The sequence below is a fragment of the Homarus americanus genome, unplaced genomic scaffold (assembly GCF_018991925.1).
Source record: "Homarus americanus isolate GMGI-L3 unplaced genomic scaffold, GMGI_Hamer_2.0 scaffold47967, whole genome shotgun sequence".
NCBI lineage: Eukaryota > Metazoa > Arthropoda > Malacostraca > Decapoda > Nephropidae > Homarus > Homarus americanus.
The window spans coordinates 750,385-771,140 of NW_024731965.1; the positions used below are offsets into that span (position 1 = coordinate 750,385).

General features: G+C 38.1%; 1 protein-coding gene across 1 annotated transcript in view; it reads right to left on the reverse strand.

Annotated features, from left to right (window-relative positions):
* Window positions 1-13,727, reverse strand: part of LOC121868108 (mucin-5B-like) — a 36,981-nt gene extending 23,254 nt beyond the window's left edge. Inside the window, exons 1-7 of the mRNA XM_042368378.1 lie at window positions 13,604-13,727; window positions 8,807-8,910; window positions 7,509-7,646; window positions 5,889-6,002; window positions 2,866-3,007; window positions 2,403-2,511; window positions 91-228 (exon numbers count right to left, since the gene is read on the reverse strand). Coding sequence (XP_042224312.1) covers window positions 91-228; window positions 2,403-2,511; window positions 2,866-3,007; window positions 5,889-6,002; window positions 7,509-7,646; window positions 8,807-8,879 — 714 coding nt within the window. The 5' untranslated portion in view covers window positions 8,880-8,910; window positions 13,604-13,727. The remainder of the gene's footprint in view (window positions 1-90; window positions 229-2,402; window positions 2,512-2,865; window positions 3,008-5,888; window positions 6,003-7,508; window positions 7,647-8,806; window positions 8,911-13,603) is intronic.
* Window positions 13,728-20,756: the final 7,029 nt, after the last annotated feature.

Consider the following 20,756-nt stretch of genomic DNA (forward strand, 5'->3'; position numbering starts at 1 on the left):
TATTTATTTTGTTTATACTTTTAGGACCTTTTGACAATATAAAAACAATTAAAAGGGCACAGAGACGTTTCTCCTCAGCACAAGACTTACCGTAAGTCCATTGGATCCGAGAATCCTGATGCAAGAACCTTGACGCCAGACCAGCACGTCCTGATCCTCTTCCTTCACTATCAGTCTGTGGGCGTAATTATCACCAGGGATGGTGAACTTCTCTCCATTGATAAGTATCTGCAGGAGGCGGGTGTTGTGGTTAGTAACCATTCTAACACATCAATCAATGTACACCCTACCTGTACCTCAACCCTGCAACTCTGGTGAAAGTGGAACCACAGGAATGCCTGTCCGTTAGTGTGGATACAGAACACCATGTACAATTCCTTCGATGCACAAGGAGACAGTTTGGCCAGTACTGCACTTGATCGAAAAACTGAACCATGAAATAGGAAGCGAGTGCTGTAACCACTCGACCACGCTCGTACACCTCTTGTATACACTACTAAAGAAAACCAAGTCATCATATTCAATCTTTAGAATCAAACCATTGTTTACATGCATCGCAGTAACATAATGCTTTACAGTTACGACATCTCCATGAAACCTCAAAAATAGTAAGTACACAGACCGCTTACAGACAATTGGGTTGACTGTAGCATGTAGTTTAGATGATCGAACAGGAGTCAAACCAAAGTACCCTTCCGGTTTCCCAGTTAGTGCATCAATAAATCAAGTTACTGTATATATGTGTATGAACCAATGAGTATTATAAAACACTTTATTGGTTTATGGTATGAATAAAACGTAAAATAAACACAAAAGGTTTAAAAGCACAGAAGATGGGTGGTTTAAAGCTTCACAAAAGTGTCTGGTTTATGAACAAATATTCCCACATCGGTGAAACTTCGGTCCAATAATGTTTAATATGTTCTATCAAGGTACTATCCCCATGTCTAAGCACTGGTCCTTTTGCATTCCACCCCATACGTTTTCGGACTGTTTCTTTTAATTCTCCTTATTCTTACCTTTTTCCTGGTTCTCGTTTTTTTTACTTCATTCAGCCATCCTATATTCCGCCTTCCCTGGCCCTCCTGCCAATGACTGTATCCATTAAAATCTCTTATTCCATCTTATCCCTGATTTTATGATTCAAGTGTCCCATCCGTGATTTTTCAGCATTTCTCTTCATTTGCTTTTCTATCAGAGTAACAAACTCCTTGAGCATCACATCTAAAAGGCTTCTGGGCTCTTTCTAATGTCTACTGAGAGTGTCAAGCTTCTGACTCCTCCAGTAGTACCGACCTAAAGTTCTTAACGCTGTTTTTGTTTGAGCTTCTAATGATTTTAGAATCTCTTTTAACTCTACCACCACAACTTTTGTTGATTCCCATATAAACTAAATATGCCACTTCTTTAAGCAACCTGTTCTTTATCATAATTTATTAAAGGTTTAATTCTAATTTGGAAACAACTAATACTTCCACCTATAAGGCATTAACACTAAGGCTCTAAAGTCATATACTTAGCTTTTTTCAAAACTAATCTGTTGACCAGTTATTGTAATACTTTCCACGACCTGTAATACGAGCACTAACATTGAAATACCGAATGTTCATACTATTTTACCATTAAATTTTATTTCATTCACTGTTATTTACAAATGCTCTCATTAGAAATTCGAATATTCGAATAAATATGTTAAGAAGTTGGAAATGGAACGCAGCAGCCATCCTAAACTTGCTGTCTGACTCTAAACTAACACTGCAACTTTCTGATGCCACAAATATTGATTTGAAAAATCCAATAACATTCTCGCTGATGCCTTATATCCAAGACACCTAAAAGTTTATTATGTTTTACTGGGATGAAAAAATATCTTCAAAATCCAGTCTTTTTCATATTCATATTATACTGTAATGCACTACTTCCTTCAACAGCATATGGCTTTAAGCGTGTATACCAGAATTATAATTGCACTAGACATTATCAATTAAGAATTTATGGGAGATTCATCTCTTTAATAAAAAGAAAAAATTGTTCGTAACTGAGGACATTAATTTCCCTTGATGATGAAACAGGTGAGTATAACTTACTAACCCTTGCATCATGATCATGGCAGCAGCACATATCCCTGACAAAGTTCTGTAGTCATTATTGATAACATTGGTCTATATTATTCCTAAGCCACCCGAGTTGTTATATATTAGGCTATATTATAATTGTTTTCATTTATATGTTAATTAATTTACTAAATCTACTGATTGATTCCTTATTTACTATTGATATATTTTTAAATTATTAATTCACGATGTAGTATTTCTTATTCTAGTCATCAACTACTTTATTTAGTTATTATATTCATTAATTTTTCCATAATCGGCTGTGAAAAGTCAAAAGTAACAACTTACATCATAAATTTTGGGAGCATTGAGACCTAGATACCCGATGCCGATCAACAACTTGGGATTGTCCTTAAAGATAGTTCTGTGAAGGCACGACGGCACTGCGTAGCATTTCCTGTGGGAGAACTCAGTTATCGTCGTCAGGTATCTTGTAATATTCACCGTTGAGAAAGTCTGGTTCTGATCAGTTTAAAGCATCTATTAAAAAAAGTGTCCATTTACAGCTTAAGCTTAAGGCAAACGTGCTGTGCTCCCTAAGTGATAGCAGCCATAAAAAAATTTAATTAACCTACTGTAGTTATATGAATATAAAACCTAGGTGATTTTTCTTTCGTTTATTCTTATAGTTGAATGATTATGTTGACCGTTTTTTGGCTGGTTTATTACTATGCCAGTGTGAACGATTTGGTCAAAACCCATATCAATTTCATAAAATTTTCTTGGCTAAACGTGACACCATAAAACTCACTTGAATTCTGTGAAAATTCCAAAGTTGGGAGTCCTACTGAATTGCTCCTGAGTGAGGGCGTATGTGCATTCTCCGTGGTAGTCGAACCTGTGCCGGTCAAAACTCATGAAATGGGGATCGTTGAACACTTCACAACGTTTACCTGTAGGAAGAAGTAAACAAAACTTTGTAAACAAAAAAACATGTTTCATATACAGTAATATACACCTTCAGGACACCAGCCCACAGAATATCAATCACATATACACCAAATTACAGGTTGGCATAATAATTAATACAAGTTACACACTTTCTCTACGGGTATCCACATCACTACATGGACTTGGTCAGAACGTTCTCCAGGGCAGTGTATCCAGCACCTCAGACAAAATACGCATCCATTTGATGATCGAACGTCTTGGCCACCCCCACTGATGTAATTCCCAGCAAAACCAACATTGCCAACTAGAGATATACATCATGAAAATTGGTTGGCTCGGACTAGTAGACTTGCTAGGGGAGTGAACACTGCATTTCATATGCAAAGGTCCCACTTGGCATAAGAGTTCCTTGGGGCAAGAGGAAAAAAATATCCAAAGAAACACTTTGTCTCTATGCATAGAACCCACTAATTAGCATAAATTATGCTAATTAACACCCGAAAGAAGGCAATTTCTAACTTTTAAACCATTTCGTTCAGAAACATGTGTGGTTAGTTGAACTGGCTAATTTTAGGGTCAGGAATCCATTTTGGGGGTTATTTTGAAATTTGGCGGCCATTTTAACCCTCAAACATAATTTCAACTTTTGAACCGTTTGAGCTACAAACTTGTGTGATATTTCAATTTCTACTAACTTGGGGGTTGGGAAACTCATTTCTGGTATTACTTTTGTGATAGGGGGTTATTTAATAGGATATTTAAGGTGAATTCCAAGATAACTGTTATTGGCTATATCAGAAAAACATGATGCATCGAACTTATCTTGGAGTACATCTTAACATTTGAATTCATTGAAGACAAACTTTATGATGCAAGACTTTTTTTGTATTTTCAGGTTATAATATTGATTGAAATGAGAGATAAGTGATTCAAAATGACCAGTGTGGATACACGTAACTGAAGCTTATGTTTTATATGTCGGTCAGATACAAATGAAGCAGTTACAGATCCTGCATCATCTATAAAATTACGTGGCCAACCCAAGAAACTAAAGCATGTTACCAAGAACTTCTGGACAATATCTCAAAGCTCTATGAGTTAGGGGAGTTACCCAGCTTCATAGTATTAAATGACAATGGTGGCGGGGGTGGTGGTGCAAGCAGTATAGTAGAACTTATGAAAAGTAACCATGTAGAGTGGCGCAAAAAACTGCAGAGGTGCCGTCAACAAGCAGAAGGTGGAGCGGACCAAGAGTAAGGTATAGAGGAGGAGTAAGCACCAAGGAAGCCCAATGAAAACACGGCGGATGAGATCTGGCTGAGTTTGTGTCACATAGAAGTCCCAGGTTACATCATCTGAAGGCAAGGACTCTTCTGAAACAAAATGCTTCTTTTGTGAAGATTCTGGAGACAAGAAAGACTTGCGAAAAGCTTCCATTCTTGCAAGGAAAATCGGTAAGGTGAAACTTCAGGGTAAACTGTCGAAAGAAGACATTATTGCGATATATGCTGTGTACCACCGTGCTTGCCTGAGTAGACTTTATAGAATGGCAGATGCAGTTGATCTTGATTCAAATAATAAAAGCTCAAGTTTTCAAAGAGCTTCGTGATTACACTAAGGACCTCCGTGAATCTGGTACTGTTCTGAGTATGGCTAAATTGACAGCACTTTATGATAAACATCTCGTATCTCTTGGTTGCCCCCAAGGTCATGGTCATACAACTCGACTTCGCCATGATATTGTCAATATGCTCCCTGACATTAAGACGATAGAAAAGTCATCTGGCTGCTGGGAGCTGGTGTTTGTGAAGATCTCAGTCAAGTAGTTGGGGAGATGAAGAACACCACCTCAATAGACATGAGAATTTTGGCACAGGCAGCCAAGATTCTGCGACGAGATATCCTAGAGAAAAGGCAGGTGTTTTCAGGCTCTTTCTCAACCACCTCAGAAGCTGACTCCGTTGTTCCCACTCTGAGATGTTTCCTACATATATTGTTAGATTGCCCTGGTATTGATGTCGATATTCCTCCTGCTTCCTCAAGGAAGATCGTGTTACCACTGGCCCAGACCATCATGCACAACTCTGTGGGGAAAAGGTTACCGAATCCCCAGAGTGTGTAGTGCCTCGTCAACGGCGTGAGCGAGAGACTCTATTGTCTGGTGCTGGCTATGAAGGTGCATATGAAGACTGGCAAGGAGAGTCTTGTTGACATGCTGGCTGAACGAGGCATCTGTGTGTCGTAACACCGGCTGTGTCAGCTGAGCACTGATATTGCCAACTCGGTCATTGCACATTAAACAGGGATGGTGTAGTTCCTTCACAGGCCACCAAAGGAGTCTTCACGAAAGGGGGGATTGTCATCATTGATTATTATCGTTCATAAGTTCCTGGTACTGGAACAAGGAACTACTTCACTTCTATATAGAATATTGTTCTTTTTTTGTTAAGACCTTTAACTGCCAGGGTTATTAAGTATAACATACTAGTTTTACAGCAAACAACTTCTTCAGATTTAGGAGAGAGAAGAGAGGCCTCTCTGGTCCCCGCTTCTATACACGGCTACCGTTTCCTTTTATTTAAGGAATTCATAATAACTAATATTATTTGTACCATTTCACGTTGAGCTATTCACACTCGAGTCTTAGTTTCTAATGATAAAACCTTTTAAAATGTCGTTAGGGTGAGGCTAAATATTAGCGTGTTGTTAATGTGCTTTATTTACGTGCTTCGGTTATCAGGGTTAATACACATCGTTGACAAGTCATATATCATACAACAGAAAGCTTTATTTGTTACAGCAATGTAAGGTTTTAATGAGCTATTAATATAATTGACTGAGAGGTCAATTTAGCACAACAAGAGACAGAGATGTGATACTTACATCTGAACTCGGTGTTTCCCACAGGCTTCCATTTGCTCTTTTCACAGGTCATCTTGACGCAGCCGTCTAGAAACACTTGTCCAGGGGCATACAGAGTGTTCTTGAATTCGCAACCTAAAATACATTTAGGAAATATTACTCTTTACAACGACAAATATCGTCTCCTATTCCCCGTTGCCCAGATGGGTGTAGTTAGCAAACCCATCACCTACCCAGAGCTTCACGGGTCTACCTCCTGAATATGTAAGAGCGTAAAGAAGAAAACAAAAGAAATTGAGATTTCAGAACGTGTGCAGGTGCAAACAAGATAATAAAAAAGTGAGAATTACGGACTGATGGACAATACTTAGTTGTGTCGATTTTGAGAGAAACGAAGATAAAAGGTTCAGTACATGGGACGTATACAGGGATGCATGAGGTGACGGTTGTCCAAGAGTTAAGGTGTGGCTCTGCTGTTGAGTCGAGTTATGTGACGTAATACAAGGGGTAGTCCCAGAATATTATAGGTCAATCAAAAAGTAGTTATAAAAGTGGAAGATTAAAATACAAGTGTAGATGATAAGCCTTTATCACGTACAGAAATGGATTACTATATTCGGTGACCTATTGAGTAAATATATAGTACTAAGAATGAACCGAAATGGGAAGAAAATTATCCATACTTGTGCAGGAAGAAAGCGATTAAGTATGTATAAGTGGAGAGAAAATTTGAAAAAATAAATTGATGTAAATGTAATGTGAGAAGCTGCTTATGGAGCGTCTGACTGAAAACTTAGGACAAAAATGTATCATAAAATTAAGAGAAGGATTAAGAACATGGTGAGAGAGAATTCCCCGAAACAGGAAGTGGAAGAAATAAAAGTTATGAATGAATACAGCCAAAAAACAAAGTGTTTCAACTATAAGAGAGAAATAATTGATAGCATTTAATTGAGGCGTTGACGAGGGAAATATTGACTGAGCAATAGTGAAGAAATAAACCGTCTAACAGGAGAATAGATTGAGAAGAAATGAAGGACTATTCGTTGATGAGGACAATCGCTTTATAGTTTATTGTTGAGAAATAGAACCTTGGTGTACATCCCTCCATGTTAGAGTATACTCCATATGAGGGTGGTCGTTGTGCAGGGCTTCACCATCCAGAACAAGAAAGCATTTTTACTTTTTGGGGGTAAATTTTTTATTTTGTGGCTGACATAATACTTGTGTTTGTGAATGAAAATGTGGGGCTGAGAATTATCTTGTTTGCGGGAGATAAAGTTTGTGCCTCTATTTGAACAATGAATATAGCAAAGTTGTTTTTGAACTACCGAGCTATGAATTCAGGATTTGTTTGATACAAGTCCAGTGTTCAGGTAATCAACTAGGGATTAGACAGCTTGGAGAAAATTTGGGTTAGTTGGTGTCATTAACAAAAGAGTACGTGCTGTTCTATGGAAAGGAGAGGAAGTTATTGCTAAGGAGTAAAACGTGGGAAGGAGGAAGAACGGAACTGAAGAAGCATTTCAACATTGATGAAAAAGTAGTGTGATTGTGAAACATTGACAATTGCTTGAATGTGCTATTTAAGAAGAACTCCGAACAAAAATAAGAAAATTGGGACATATGCATAGAACTTACAGCCAGAATTTGCATTTTCAAACAACTTGGGCATAGGTAATCCGTTCAAACACAAAATCTGCACGCACTTGTGATCTACTGTCACCAACGGCATTCCATGAAGCACCACGATGCCGTTGTTGTTGCAGGATCTGGTTCCTATATGACATGGAGACAGAGATAACATTAACTTACTGAAGGATCACATTGCACATTGTTTAATTACCAATATTACTATCAAGTGATATCTTGTCTACTGCTGTTTAACAATAAAGATTAATAATATATCCTGCGCCTTCAATAACACCTTCCCTGTTAACACTGGTCAACCTTGAGAGCAACCTATTTAAAGAAAGTTAACTGCATGAATAAAAATTAAAGTAAATTGATCCTGACCTCAACTCTTATAAAGAAAGAATTAGTTTTGACACCATTCGCGATGAATGCAGTCCAACCTTTCTTCATCTGCTCTTCCAGATATCAATAAAATTAGAAGCAAAGGTAAAGACTTCGTTTTTTGACAATTTCATTACTAGTATTGTAAATCAAATAGCAACAGCCTTCCGAGTAACCCTTGGTACCATAACGAGGGAAAGGGCACATTACCAGACCATCATTTGTCAATTAACGCTCTGTGCTGCCCCACCAACCCAGTTCCTCAACTACAAAAAAATATATATATATTACAAATGTATTCAGATTTGGATTGATATCATATATGGATATTTATTTTATTCGTCGTCTTTGAACTAATACAGTAAAGAAATAACAGCTTCCTATGTCTAGCATGAAATTATTATATGCGATATGAAATCTACGTTACGTGCCCATAAGTTGCACTGTGTCCTTCAAGAAAACATTTATTTCTGCTTTATCAAGTTTATTGTTTGTTGTAGAAACCGATCTCTTGTTCACTCCTGAATAAAACTTTTTGATGAAACATTACTATACGACAACACCAACAGCATTTGCGGAAAATTAACTTAGTCAGTGTCCATTAGGCAAACTACAGTCATATAATGATAATAAACTATTTGGGATCTCTCTCTTATCATTGTATTGTTAAAGGGTCAGTTTTTTAAGCAACGTTTACTGCATCTTTGTGTGAAAAGTTAGGTTTACAGCTTTGAAACACCATGTTCAATCAATAAGCATTTCAAGTTTCTTTCTACTGTTGTAATTGATGTAATTTAGGTGTTTTACCTCCTTGGGTAACTGACCAAATCTTGGAATATTACTACTGACAACATTTGAAGACTGGCGGTAGAACATTCGGTGACACTGTCAAATATTTAAACATAAATTTACAATATACTTACCAGCGGTTGCATGGGTCGCTGGTAGACCTCCAAGTAAGAGGGAAACCAGCACAACTGGCAGCCACATCTTCATTAATCAGCGTACTCCAGGCGACTCGATAGCTCTGTGCAATATAAAATTATGATCATTTTTTTTTTCGGAGATCAACCCAGCCGAGAAAATGGAGGTGGGGTGATATTCTGTGACTCTCAAAGTGCTTTGAAATCAATGAACAGCCCGTCAGGCTCTATGTCTAAAGTTGTATGTGATATTAAAAGAAAAATGTGATAACTGCCAATGAGAACAACTCTCGTATCGAATTTGTGTGGATTCCGTCCCATGTTGGAATTAGGTATCATGACCGTGCTGATAGACTGGCCAATGAGGCATGTAAGAAAGAAAATGTTGACCGTGACCTTGGCCTGTCCAATGCTGTACTTAAAAATATTCAAGTCAGAATCATGTAATCTGATCTAGAAGAACTGAGAAATGCAAAAAGACCTGGCAGTTTTAGCATTAGTAAATATGACAAATTTTGTGACGAGAGGTACCGGTATGGCCAGCATAAGGACAGAACCAGACAATGTGATGTAGTCGTGGCCAGAATTAGGCTAGGATACAGACACATCTGGCAGGTTAGTAACGCTGTACCCATACCGGAACACTCAGCATGTAAACTTTGTGATAAACCTTTAAAGCATACACTTGAACACTATATTATTGAATGTGACACTGTCAAAGATTTCAGGCCACCTGGCTTATTGTATCATGAACTTTGTAATTACTTCATTGAATCAGGTGTGCTTGAGGACATTCTTGCTGTTTATCCCAAATTTGCTAGCCCACACTGATTAGTCTTCAATTAGAATATGACGTCCAATGTATATGAACCACTGTCTTGCATGGCAGTGAACAGTGACATTACCCACATGACTCTGACCTATATATACTGTTAATGAATATGATGTATTTCTTTGTGTATGAACCTCTGTCCTGCGTGGCAGTGAGAAGTGATACCACCCTCAGTGTCAAGACCTGACTGAATTACTCAGAATAGGCAAACTGTACTCCAAGCTTTGTCAATATTTTTTTTAAACTAAACCCGAGAACATGTCACCGACCTACATAGCCGAATTCTTCTTGTCCGTATTACCAAATTAGAAATATTTATAATTCAACCATAAATTCTTATCCTTACAACCGGAAATACCACATTGTCCAGGCAGCTTCCTGGTTGAATAATATGAGCTCCTGAAGCTGTTCCACCATCACTTGTGGCCGGTTAGGCAACCATGGAGTTAGCTGACATCTCAAGAGATGGGAATGGTAGGAACTTTTCTTACTCTTTACTACAATGTAAATAACATTTTGTGTGTGATCATTAAACTAATATATATATATATATATATATATATATATATATATATATATATATATATATATATATATATATATATATATATATATATATATATATATATATATATATATATATATTGCACTAAATAAAAACAACCGAAGTTTTTACCAAATAGATTTATTCTTTTTATTGCTATAACAATAAAATTTAATTCGTAAAATTCGTTATTTTCATTAATACGTCGTTTACCACCATAGGCGAGCCAAATTATACTTAAAGTAGGTTAAGTTAGGTTCGTTATTTTTTAATATTCACCTTTCTCCATCATGATGATCTACATGACCATCTGCGCTGTTATCATGATGCTACTTTGACAACAAGAGGCTCCTACTATACAGTACGTTGTTAGTTATTACGTGTGTAACTACGATAGTTTGATGCGTCTTAAAATGATGATACTTATTATATAAAAAAATATTTATATATATATATATATATATATATATATATATATATATATATATATATATATATATATATATATATATATATATATATATATATATATATATATATATATAAAGATCCCAATTATTACCGAAAAATTAAATGCCAAAAAGCAGAACCAAAATTGTTTATAAGGACGTGTTCCAAAATATTTGGCATGACCCTCTTAAACCTTCTAAAAAATGTGTAATGTAATTTTCAAAACTGTATTCAAACAAAAGAAAATATTTCTTTTAAAACCCGGACATACCATCTTTGGTGCTTCATGATAGCAAAGTAGTGTACGAGGATTTTTGCGAGACAGTTCAAACGTTTTCTCAATCTGGTTTGTTATGACTTAGTAAACGGCAGACGGACCAGAGAGCCAGCTGAAGTAGCAGACATTAAAACAACACTGGGAACATATCTTCCACCCACACACCCAACCCAACACAGACCCATCCTAAACACCATAAATAACATCACCGCACAAAGACTACACGACAGAATTACACCAGAAAACACTATAGACACCATCACTCTCACACAAGAACACATCCTCACTGCACCATTCACCCCGACGGTAGTCAAACAACCACTCGATAGAACAAAGAAGAAAAGAGCAGGTGACAGGAATATAGGACACCAAATCCCAAAACATTTACTCCTGGAAGCAACCACAGCCATCACCTACCACATACCTCTACAACACTCAACTTGCTACAGGATACTTCCCCAAACTCTTCAGAACAACCACAGCCAGGCAAAAATCACAGACCCACAGAGCTAGACATTTAAAAACTGTACAACCAACGCCTCTGGTACCACCTTGAAGATGAGGAATTGCTTTTACACAAACCATTTAGATTTGGGGCTCAATACTCCACACAGGATTCAATGAACGTAAACACAAACTTCCTCCGCAGGAACAAGAGACCATACAAGACAGCACTCATCACCAAAACATTTAACATAGTCTGGCACGATGGACTAAAATACAAGATATGCACAAACTTCAACCTTCCCCAGAAAATCACAACTCCTATGCAACTTCCTGACAGACAGACAAATGAGAATTAAATTAAAACATGAAAAAACACTACTTCCCACTAACGCAGGAGTTCCACAAGGCTCAGTACTCTCACCAACACTATACATACTTCACACTAATGACCTGCCTGACCCCATACATACTGACTCAGTGACCATACAATACTCTGACGACATAACACAACTAGTCAGACACGGAACAGTACTAGACTACATTACAGCAAAAACACATAGGGAACTCGAACAGGTCACAAAGTGGGAACTCAAATGGCGTATACAAACAAATTCTATCAAATCATAAGTCATCTACTGTGGCACACACAAAAAAAGACACCAACCTCGCCAGGTATACCTAAACCCATGCGCCAACAGCCCAACACCCATATCTATAAAACAGCAATAGCATAAAAAACAATCACAGTCATACAAAGATTCAAAAGTGCAACAACAAAACTAAAACACACATATACAAAGCACTAATACACCACCCCCCACCCCCCTGTTATCATACGCATCCAACGCACTCCAGTTAGCAGCACCAACCAATATCAAGAAACTAAAAGTCATTCAGAATAAAGCACTGAAGTTCATACACATAATGCACCAGACATAATTTATCACAAACGAACACCTACATGAACACAGAAACATTCCACCTCTCAACATCTACTGAAGACATTAAGTGAGAAACAGGTGGAAAACTCTTAACCACAGAACCCACAAAGGCAGCAATACTTTGACGACATCATACTTCACCGCAGATACAGAAACAGGAGCTCTTCCATACTAAACAGACCTAAAACACCATGCCCACCCCGCTATACTAAAACACGCAATCAACAACAATAACAATCATATATCTATACCTAGGTGGCCTGAGAACAATCCAGGTACACCCTATCAGGCCGCTCTGAGTTCAGATATTCTCCTTTCACCACTCCACTCAAACTCTCACTGTGTAATAGCAATATCGTAACCAATGAGGATTATCCGAGGTTCTTAAAAAAAAAAAAAACTCTATGTCGATACCCCGATTCTTCCATGCAACGAATACTCTGACATTTTAAGATCAGAGATTCAAAACTCTTCCTCTCCAACTAGCTCCATTCCATCTTTGGCATAAGCTCATAGACTGTACCTTCACCTGTCACCAACAACTCTACTACTAACCTACTTCTTCCTTTTCCACTGGGCGGGGCCTATCGGGGTTCTGGGTTCTAGGTTCGAGCTGCGGCAGTGTGAGTCTTGTACGGCGGTCATGATGCTGGTAGTCTATACTACAATCCTATAACAAACAGGCATGTTGTGTTAAGCCGCGGCACCTATTTCTACTCCTGCAACTCACTTCCAGCCACTGGTTGTATTTCCACTGAACTTTCTTCACCCTTGTCACTTGGGATCTATATACAGTATATGCACCCTCACCACTTGCCCCGACAACATGACAAGGGTCACAGCAGAGTCGTTCCTCACCTACCGAGTACAGCCAGTACTGGTAGCTCACGATTCCTCCACTCCATTACTTTGTTTTTAACGGGAATGTTTTGTTATTGTTGGTTGCAATATGTTTGTTATTCTTTGTGTATTCATCTTTAGAATCTAGGCTAGTGTTACTTCAGCGATTCTTACTAAATATAGTTAAAGTGGAGTAAAGAATAATAAACAACTCTGTGTCTTGAATAAAGACGAAAGCTAAGGTGCTCCGTTGTTTCCATTTTCCCGTGTGATTTTATCAAGATATACATATATATATATATATATATATATATATATATATATATATATATATATATATATATATATATATATATATATATATATATATATATATATATATATATATATATATTGGTTTTAATCATAATTTATGACACTAAAGACTGTATCGAAACTAAAATAAATAAAAAATATGTGAACCCACCTAATGTTGATTATGGTCCACGGGATGTAAGCTCCAAGGCGGCCGGACTAACAGTGGTGACAGGATGCGTTTCTCTGGCCTTTATATTCCATTAACCAAGGTAAGGTTTGGCAACATTGTGGACACTCCTCGTTCCTTCACTTGTAAAATTAACATAATTGGAATTTTCGGTGAATGTGATGGAGTCGCGATAAAAACAGAGTATCAAGAAGGAATTAGAATGGTGAGAGACTTATGAGTACTTGGGCACGTACACTACTATTCAGATCTGAAGTCAACTGGAAAGGTAATTATCAGCATAACATGAAGTATAATGTTAACATTATACTTTTCTCTATCTTCGCTCTCCCAGTCAAGTAGTTCAGACTAGCTGCATTTTCTTATCAATCAGTTACGACAACTCTCCGAAGATCAGTCCAGATCAACTACCAATCACATTACCTTGTAGCTCATGGTGTTGGAGGGACAACAGTATCGTGTCTCTCTTACCATTGTCGCTTAGGTTTGATTTCGTGGTCCTGAATATCTGTGAAAAATATGTTATCCAGTGTGACCCTCCCAAATGTTGCAGATTTGTTCTGGGTACACTACTTCTCTCAGTAAGAAGAATTGGGGGTTAAACAATCCACTAAATAATCGTGTCTCGTCACAGAGGTGGTGTTGAATTTTGTGCAATAATACGTACAATAACTAGTTTTGGGATAATCAGAGTTTAAACTTTTCAAGAGTGTTCTGGACTGAAATACATAATGACAGGATATATCAGAGGAAATAGTCATCATGTAATTATAAGAATCTTCTTGATAACCTCAATTAACAAATCCCCAACGTAAACTCTGAGAAACAGTTTGTTACATGACAGGAGATTTCAATCTTAACTTCGTAAAATCAGAGACAGACAAGCCCGTGCTATACCTCGTTGCTACCTATCATTCTTAATGTGGTTTTATATTTAACACAATGATTAAAGCTTATCTCTCATCACTTCATATTTGTGATGTATTGAACAAGTTAGTGTGACAAAGATAAGGTAAATTTTATTGCGGTATCAACTTCAAAGATAACTTCCAGGACGTCGGCTGGTATGTTATTATACGGGTGTATGCCTTAGTTGTTCACGTGGAATTTTGTTGCAATTCCTGTATTGTTAGTGATGTTTTCTAATATATTTTCCTCTCTTGAGTCTAACACGTAATTAATTATTCTCTAGGCCCGCTATAATGACTGGAATTGACACACTGATACCCAAAAAAATTCCAACGACTATATGAAAACAGCCTAATTTAATGTAAATACTCTCATCAACAGACAAGAAAACTTGGGACGATAATAATTCTCTCTTGGGAAACGTCACTTCAAGGCGTTGGACATCTCTTTCGTGGAATGTGATCAAAAAAAGACTACCGGGCAGCAAACGGCTCTCCTCTCTAGGTGACACTTCCTGGGTGATGCAAGCTTAAGGGGAAGTAACACTTTCTGGGTGAGACAAGCTTAAGGGGAAGTAACACTTCCTGGGTGATGCAAGCTTAAGGGGAAGTAACACTTTCTGGGTGAGACAAACTTAAGGGGAAGTAACACTTTCTGGGTGATGCAAGCTTAAGGGGAAGTAACACTTTCTACAAGTTTAAGGGGAAGTAACACTTTCTGGGTGATGCAAGCTTAAGGGGAAGTAACACTTTCTGGGTGAGACAAGCTTAAGGGGAAGTAACACTTTCTGGGTGATGCGAGCTTAAGGGGAACTAACACTCTCTGGGTGATGCAAGCTTAAGGGGAAGTAACACTTTCTGGGTGATGCGAGCTTAAGGGGAACTAACACTCTCTGGGTGATGCAAGCTTAAGGGGAAGTAACACTTTCTGGGTTAGACAAATAGCTTATAACCACTGAACAGGGAAGTGTACCACTGAACAAAGGGTGGACTCCAAGTCTTACTCAGATTCTTCCCTTAGTAGGGCGGCTTAGCTTCATTTTTTAGGTTGATCGTCACTTGGCGGATAAAAGCACCAAATTTGGTACGAAGTTTCCTCTAGACATCCCATTAACTTTTAGTCTCGAAGCCATCCTGAACATTTCCCAGAATCCCCTAAAATAGCAAAATTCTAAGATGGCTGCTAGAAATTCATGATATGACGTATGATAATAAAAGACTGTATTTTTTTATAACTTTCTTCGTGATTTACTCACATTTATTATGAAAAATGATATTCTGAATAAATAATGGCGTTTCATCACATAATAGGCATTTAAAAACTCCTGAATGCCTCTTAATATTGCTAAATTATAGACTGTTCAGTATAATACACACAGATGTCAGAAATTTTTTTGTTGTACAGAAGTTCCAAGTAAACATGTCTTGGCATTCATTTCAATGTAAATATAAGAAGACACCAAGCAAAACACCGTTATCACTCGCTTTGAATTTGACATTAAGTCTAGATAGCTTTATTGCACTTGAAATTGCAAAGAGGTGATCATTGAAGATTCGCTTTGCCACATTTGCAACGTGAACAGTCACCTCTACAAGAACATTTGACCAACTCTCTGCAGGTTTTCGACACTTCAGGAATTGTTCACCAGACAGGATTCCACAACCCAGAAATTTTGGTCCAACCAAATCTTTCTGGTGATGGTACATTTTGTTGATTTGAGTGCTGGTTGTCCAAACTCCATCTTGGTAGACCGCTCGAGGCGCATGCTGAAGGTAGGCAAAATAGCTCCATTCGTAGTTCATTGACAGAACTGAAAGGGCTTGTTCCGCCATAAAGGACGATAGGGAAGCGCTCCAAACGCATGAAGTGGATGGAATCCAAATCGAGGTCTTCAAAAGGGTGAGTGGCCAGGTATGCAAATGTCTTTGTAATCTCACTGTATGCCTGCCATGTTTGCCAAGCCGAAAGCTTTCACTTTCCCTTGAATGCTGATGTAACATCTCATCCACTGAATGCATGAAAGACTGTCAGTGATAATAATTTCTGGCATCCAAGATTGGAGCAAATGGCATTAATACTTAAATAACTGTAGTTTTCCCTTTCCAAAGGCCACCCAGATGTCTGCCAATGGTTAAGTGGTTATATGCTCACTGAACACGCCAACAAGAATGACCACGACATCAGTGTCCACTATTCTGACTTGGATAGATTTTCCTCCATGCTACCAAGGCATGTAAGACAATTCCGATGTCGCCTTCCTCGTGATTTGGACACTACTGATTCCTTTTATGTGATGTAGACAGCCTTGGATGGTGTGAAGGCGAAATTCTCAGCTTTCGATGTAAGAAGTCAAAAAGTTATTTCTTATTTTCTTCAGCACGAAGGAAATCCCTCCAGTTGCCCGGAATTTTTGCCTGAGCCGACACCTTTCTGGGAATACCTTTCCCCCTTTTTTTCTCTTGTCGATTCCTTTAGACTATTTGGTATGTAATTATTCCACACAACTTCAAGCTGTGAGGCAGTCTCCAGTTGGTTTTGGAGATATGGAATAAATAATGTATCAGCATATTCTTCAAATGTGCTTACACTTGCTGTCGGAAGGGAATGGACAATAACAGCTCCATCCATGGTTTTGCCGTCGTAAGATGAAGGCACCTCAGGTTGTTCACTCTTCTCAAGAGAACGAAGTAGCTGGGACTTAGGGGCAGGCAAATGAAGTTTGCCGAAGTCTGAAAGTGAAGGTGAATATGCGTGTACTTCCTTGGAGAAAAATTTGTTATGATTCCCAGCTTGATTCTGCATAGAGATATAGAGCTGCCCAAATAGTCCAACATTATCCTGCATTTCTCTTATCTTCCTACCTTGGGTTGAAGTCCTTTTTGGTTGAGCATGCTTGAACAATCGCAGCAAATTTTCTTTGCTCGTTCATATATGGAAGTGTTGCGGCCCTCAAGGACATTCCTGACGTACTTGTCAGTATTTTCGAGATTCCGATTTGATTCCGCCACTGATTCTTTTATACAATTTCGACTGCCAAGAGTCATCAGCTCAGGAAAATCTGTTAGGAAATGATTTCTCATATTCCTCATGGTGTTGGAAAAGCTGTTCACTTGCATTTTAAATATCATCTGACTTGACAATCCCTGTTTGTGATATTTACAGTTTGGGGATCATCACCAAGTAAGCATTCACTCTCAAACTGCTCAATCAACGTAGAAAGCTATGGCCCTGAGACTATCCAGCGTTTGAAAGCATTAGGATTATCCATGAGCTTAATACATCCACCCTACTACGGAGAGGAGTCACGTTCGTCCTCTCAGATCTTATCAGGTGTGCATAATGTCTAAGTTAAATAAAGCACAGAAAAAAAGCAATGTTTACCTCAAGAACCTGTAACCTAAAGAGTTCCAAAACTTAACTACAATTTATTAGTGTTATAAATAGACACTATAACATAATCCGAATGTAACGTAATTTTACCAACTTAGATTTGAACTCATGTGCTCGTATCTTTATCTTTGTCTAAAATATATAATTTTTTTCTTTTCTTTTTGTAATAAAAATAAACCGTCTACTCTATCATGATTCATAATATGACAACTCATAAAACTGTTCCAGTTGTAATCTAAATAATTTTCTTCAAGCACATCTTCCTTGTGTTGTTTCTCCATGAATCCAAGTCCCTGGCTCGTCTATCAGATTATCGTGCAGTTTTGTTCTTTCACAGCAAGAACCTCAGCCTCTATGTCTGTTCTTCGCTTTTCCTTTTGTTTAAATAATTATTGCTGTATACTTCCAATGAGAAGGAAATTCTGCTTGTGTACTAGTTACTTCATGAAATAGTAAAGGTTGTGCTTTCTCTCTTCTCGTATATGCTGTAGTCATATATTGTACAGTACAGACCGTTCCAGCTGGCTACCATTCATACTTACTGCCTTCTGGTGTCTCTTTTTATCTGTCTCTCCACTTTACGCTTCTTTTCTGAATTCACGTGTATAATGAATTTGTTTATCTGCCACTTGAAGATTCTCCGATATGAATGTAGTGTAAAGAAGCCCTTGTTAGTGGAAGGAAGGTGTTCAGTACACATGCTGTCATCGGGCAATATAGACTACCAAATTAGTTATTATTAGAGGCTAAAATTTATAATATTATTAACATTTATATCAATGTACAGGTATATATTCAATCATAAGACCATAAAACATTTTTTTAAACAAAAGTAAAAATAGATGTTACCCTAAACACGGTAGCACGTAGTTAGGAGTCGGCTGGTGTCTGGGCATAACGTCAAAATAGCCGTGATATTTACCCATAAACGCGCTGGACCACACGTCTAGTGTCTTCCTAATACAAGTGTTTCACCACCAGCCCTCTTATAATGAAAAAAAATTCCAGTGTTAACAAACATGACTAACTAAACAAGACTCCCCTAGACTAACCTTAATCATTACATAATAGAAAGGTTATTAAGGAGGTATTAGCCTTTCAACACCACTATAGCCGCGCGTGACACTGCTGTAGTATTAGCCTTTCAACACCACTATAGCCGCGCGTGGCACTGCTGTAGTATTAGCCTTTCAACACCACTATAGCCGCGCGTGGCACTGCTGTAGTATTAGCCTTTCAACACCACTATAGCCGCACGTGGCACTACTGTAGTATCAGCCTTTCAACTCCACTATAGCCGCGCTTGGCACTACTGTAGTATTAGCCTTTCAACACCACTATAGCCGCGAGTGGCACTGCTGTAGTATTAGCCTTTCAACTCCACTATAGCCGTGCGTGGCACTGCTGTAGTATTAGCCTTTCAACACCACTATAGCCGCGAGTGGCACTGCTGTAGTATTAGCCTTTCAACTCCACTATAGCCGCGCGTGGCACTGCTGTAGTATTAGCCTTTCAACACCACTATAGCCGAGCGTGGCACTGCTGTAGTATTAGCCTTTCAACACCACTATAGCCGCGCGTGGCACTGCTGTAGTATCAGCCTTTCAACTCCACTATAGCCGCGCGTGGCACTGCTGTAGTATTAGCCTTTCAACACCACTATAGCCGCGCGTGGCACTGCTGTAGTATTAGCCTTTCAACACCACTATAGCCGCGCGTGGCACTACTGTAGTATCAGTTGCGTTTGCCTTTTTTCTACACTTCTGCTGAGAAAGTCACCCTTTCATAAACTGAACTTTTATTACATTTTCTTTATTTTGTATTTTGTTTCTTCATATCCTAAGATCTTATATACCAACATCCTCTCTCCTTTGCTTCTCCTCGCTCTAAGGTCGAGTCTTTTTTAAGTAACTTGAGTTTTTGCTGCATCACTGCCCCAATGCTACAGCTGTCCCAGGAGAGATAAGTGTGGAGAATTGTGGTTAATTTCTTTATTCACAAATAACATTGTCCTCAAAAACAAAACAAAATTACCTCATGATAACCCTGCAACTTGTCTGGCTCTAAGAAACACTTACCAGACATTAACCGAGGATAAGGATTACGTGACATATTGATAATTTCTGATATTATTTTTTACAATAATTATTTGGAGTCTTCACATTTGATAGTTATTTTTGTGTTACGCTGTGATTTAGGTGATATCTGTGATATATCTCTAGGAATCACTATGACGAAAATGACAAGAACATAGAGTAGCCAAAAAACTGAAACAAGATGACCTAGCTAAGGAGACAAGTTGAACATCTTACCGGAGCCTTGACGACCCAACTGTATGACCCACTATAACACTGAAGGTCATGTCATTATTATCTACTTCTATCAGACACAGTTCATTCGTTCTTCATTGATAAAGACCAGTTTGTATAAAAAAAAACCCGGACAGTAATACCGCATCAGGCAAGCTAATCAAGGAGGTGAAGTATCGGGCTAGTAAAAGTAATATTATTTCAGAATCTCAGTTTGGTTTCACAGCAATACGTTCAACTGAAATTACTCTATTGTCTTTCACCAGTGACATGCTAAGATCATTTGATATAATTAGAAGACTATGGTTTTAGGAGCGTACAATCGGAAACAGAACAACGCCAAACTCCCATACGATACCAAGAGCCATATATGTTGGCTACGGCTAGATTATTGCTGATAATAGCTAACTGGGTATTTTGGGGGTGATAAATGCCCTCCTTTCCTATATATTTATTTAATTGTACTGCTTAGTATTCCATAAGTGATTTAGTTTGCAGTAATGAGAGAGTGTGTGGAGTTTTCTTTT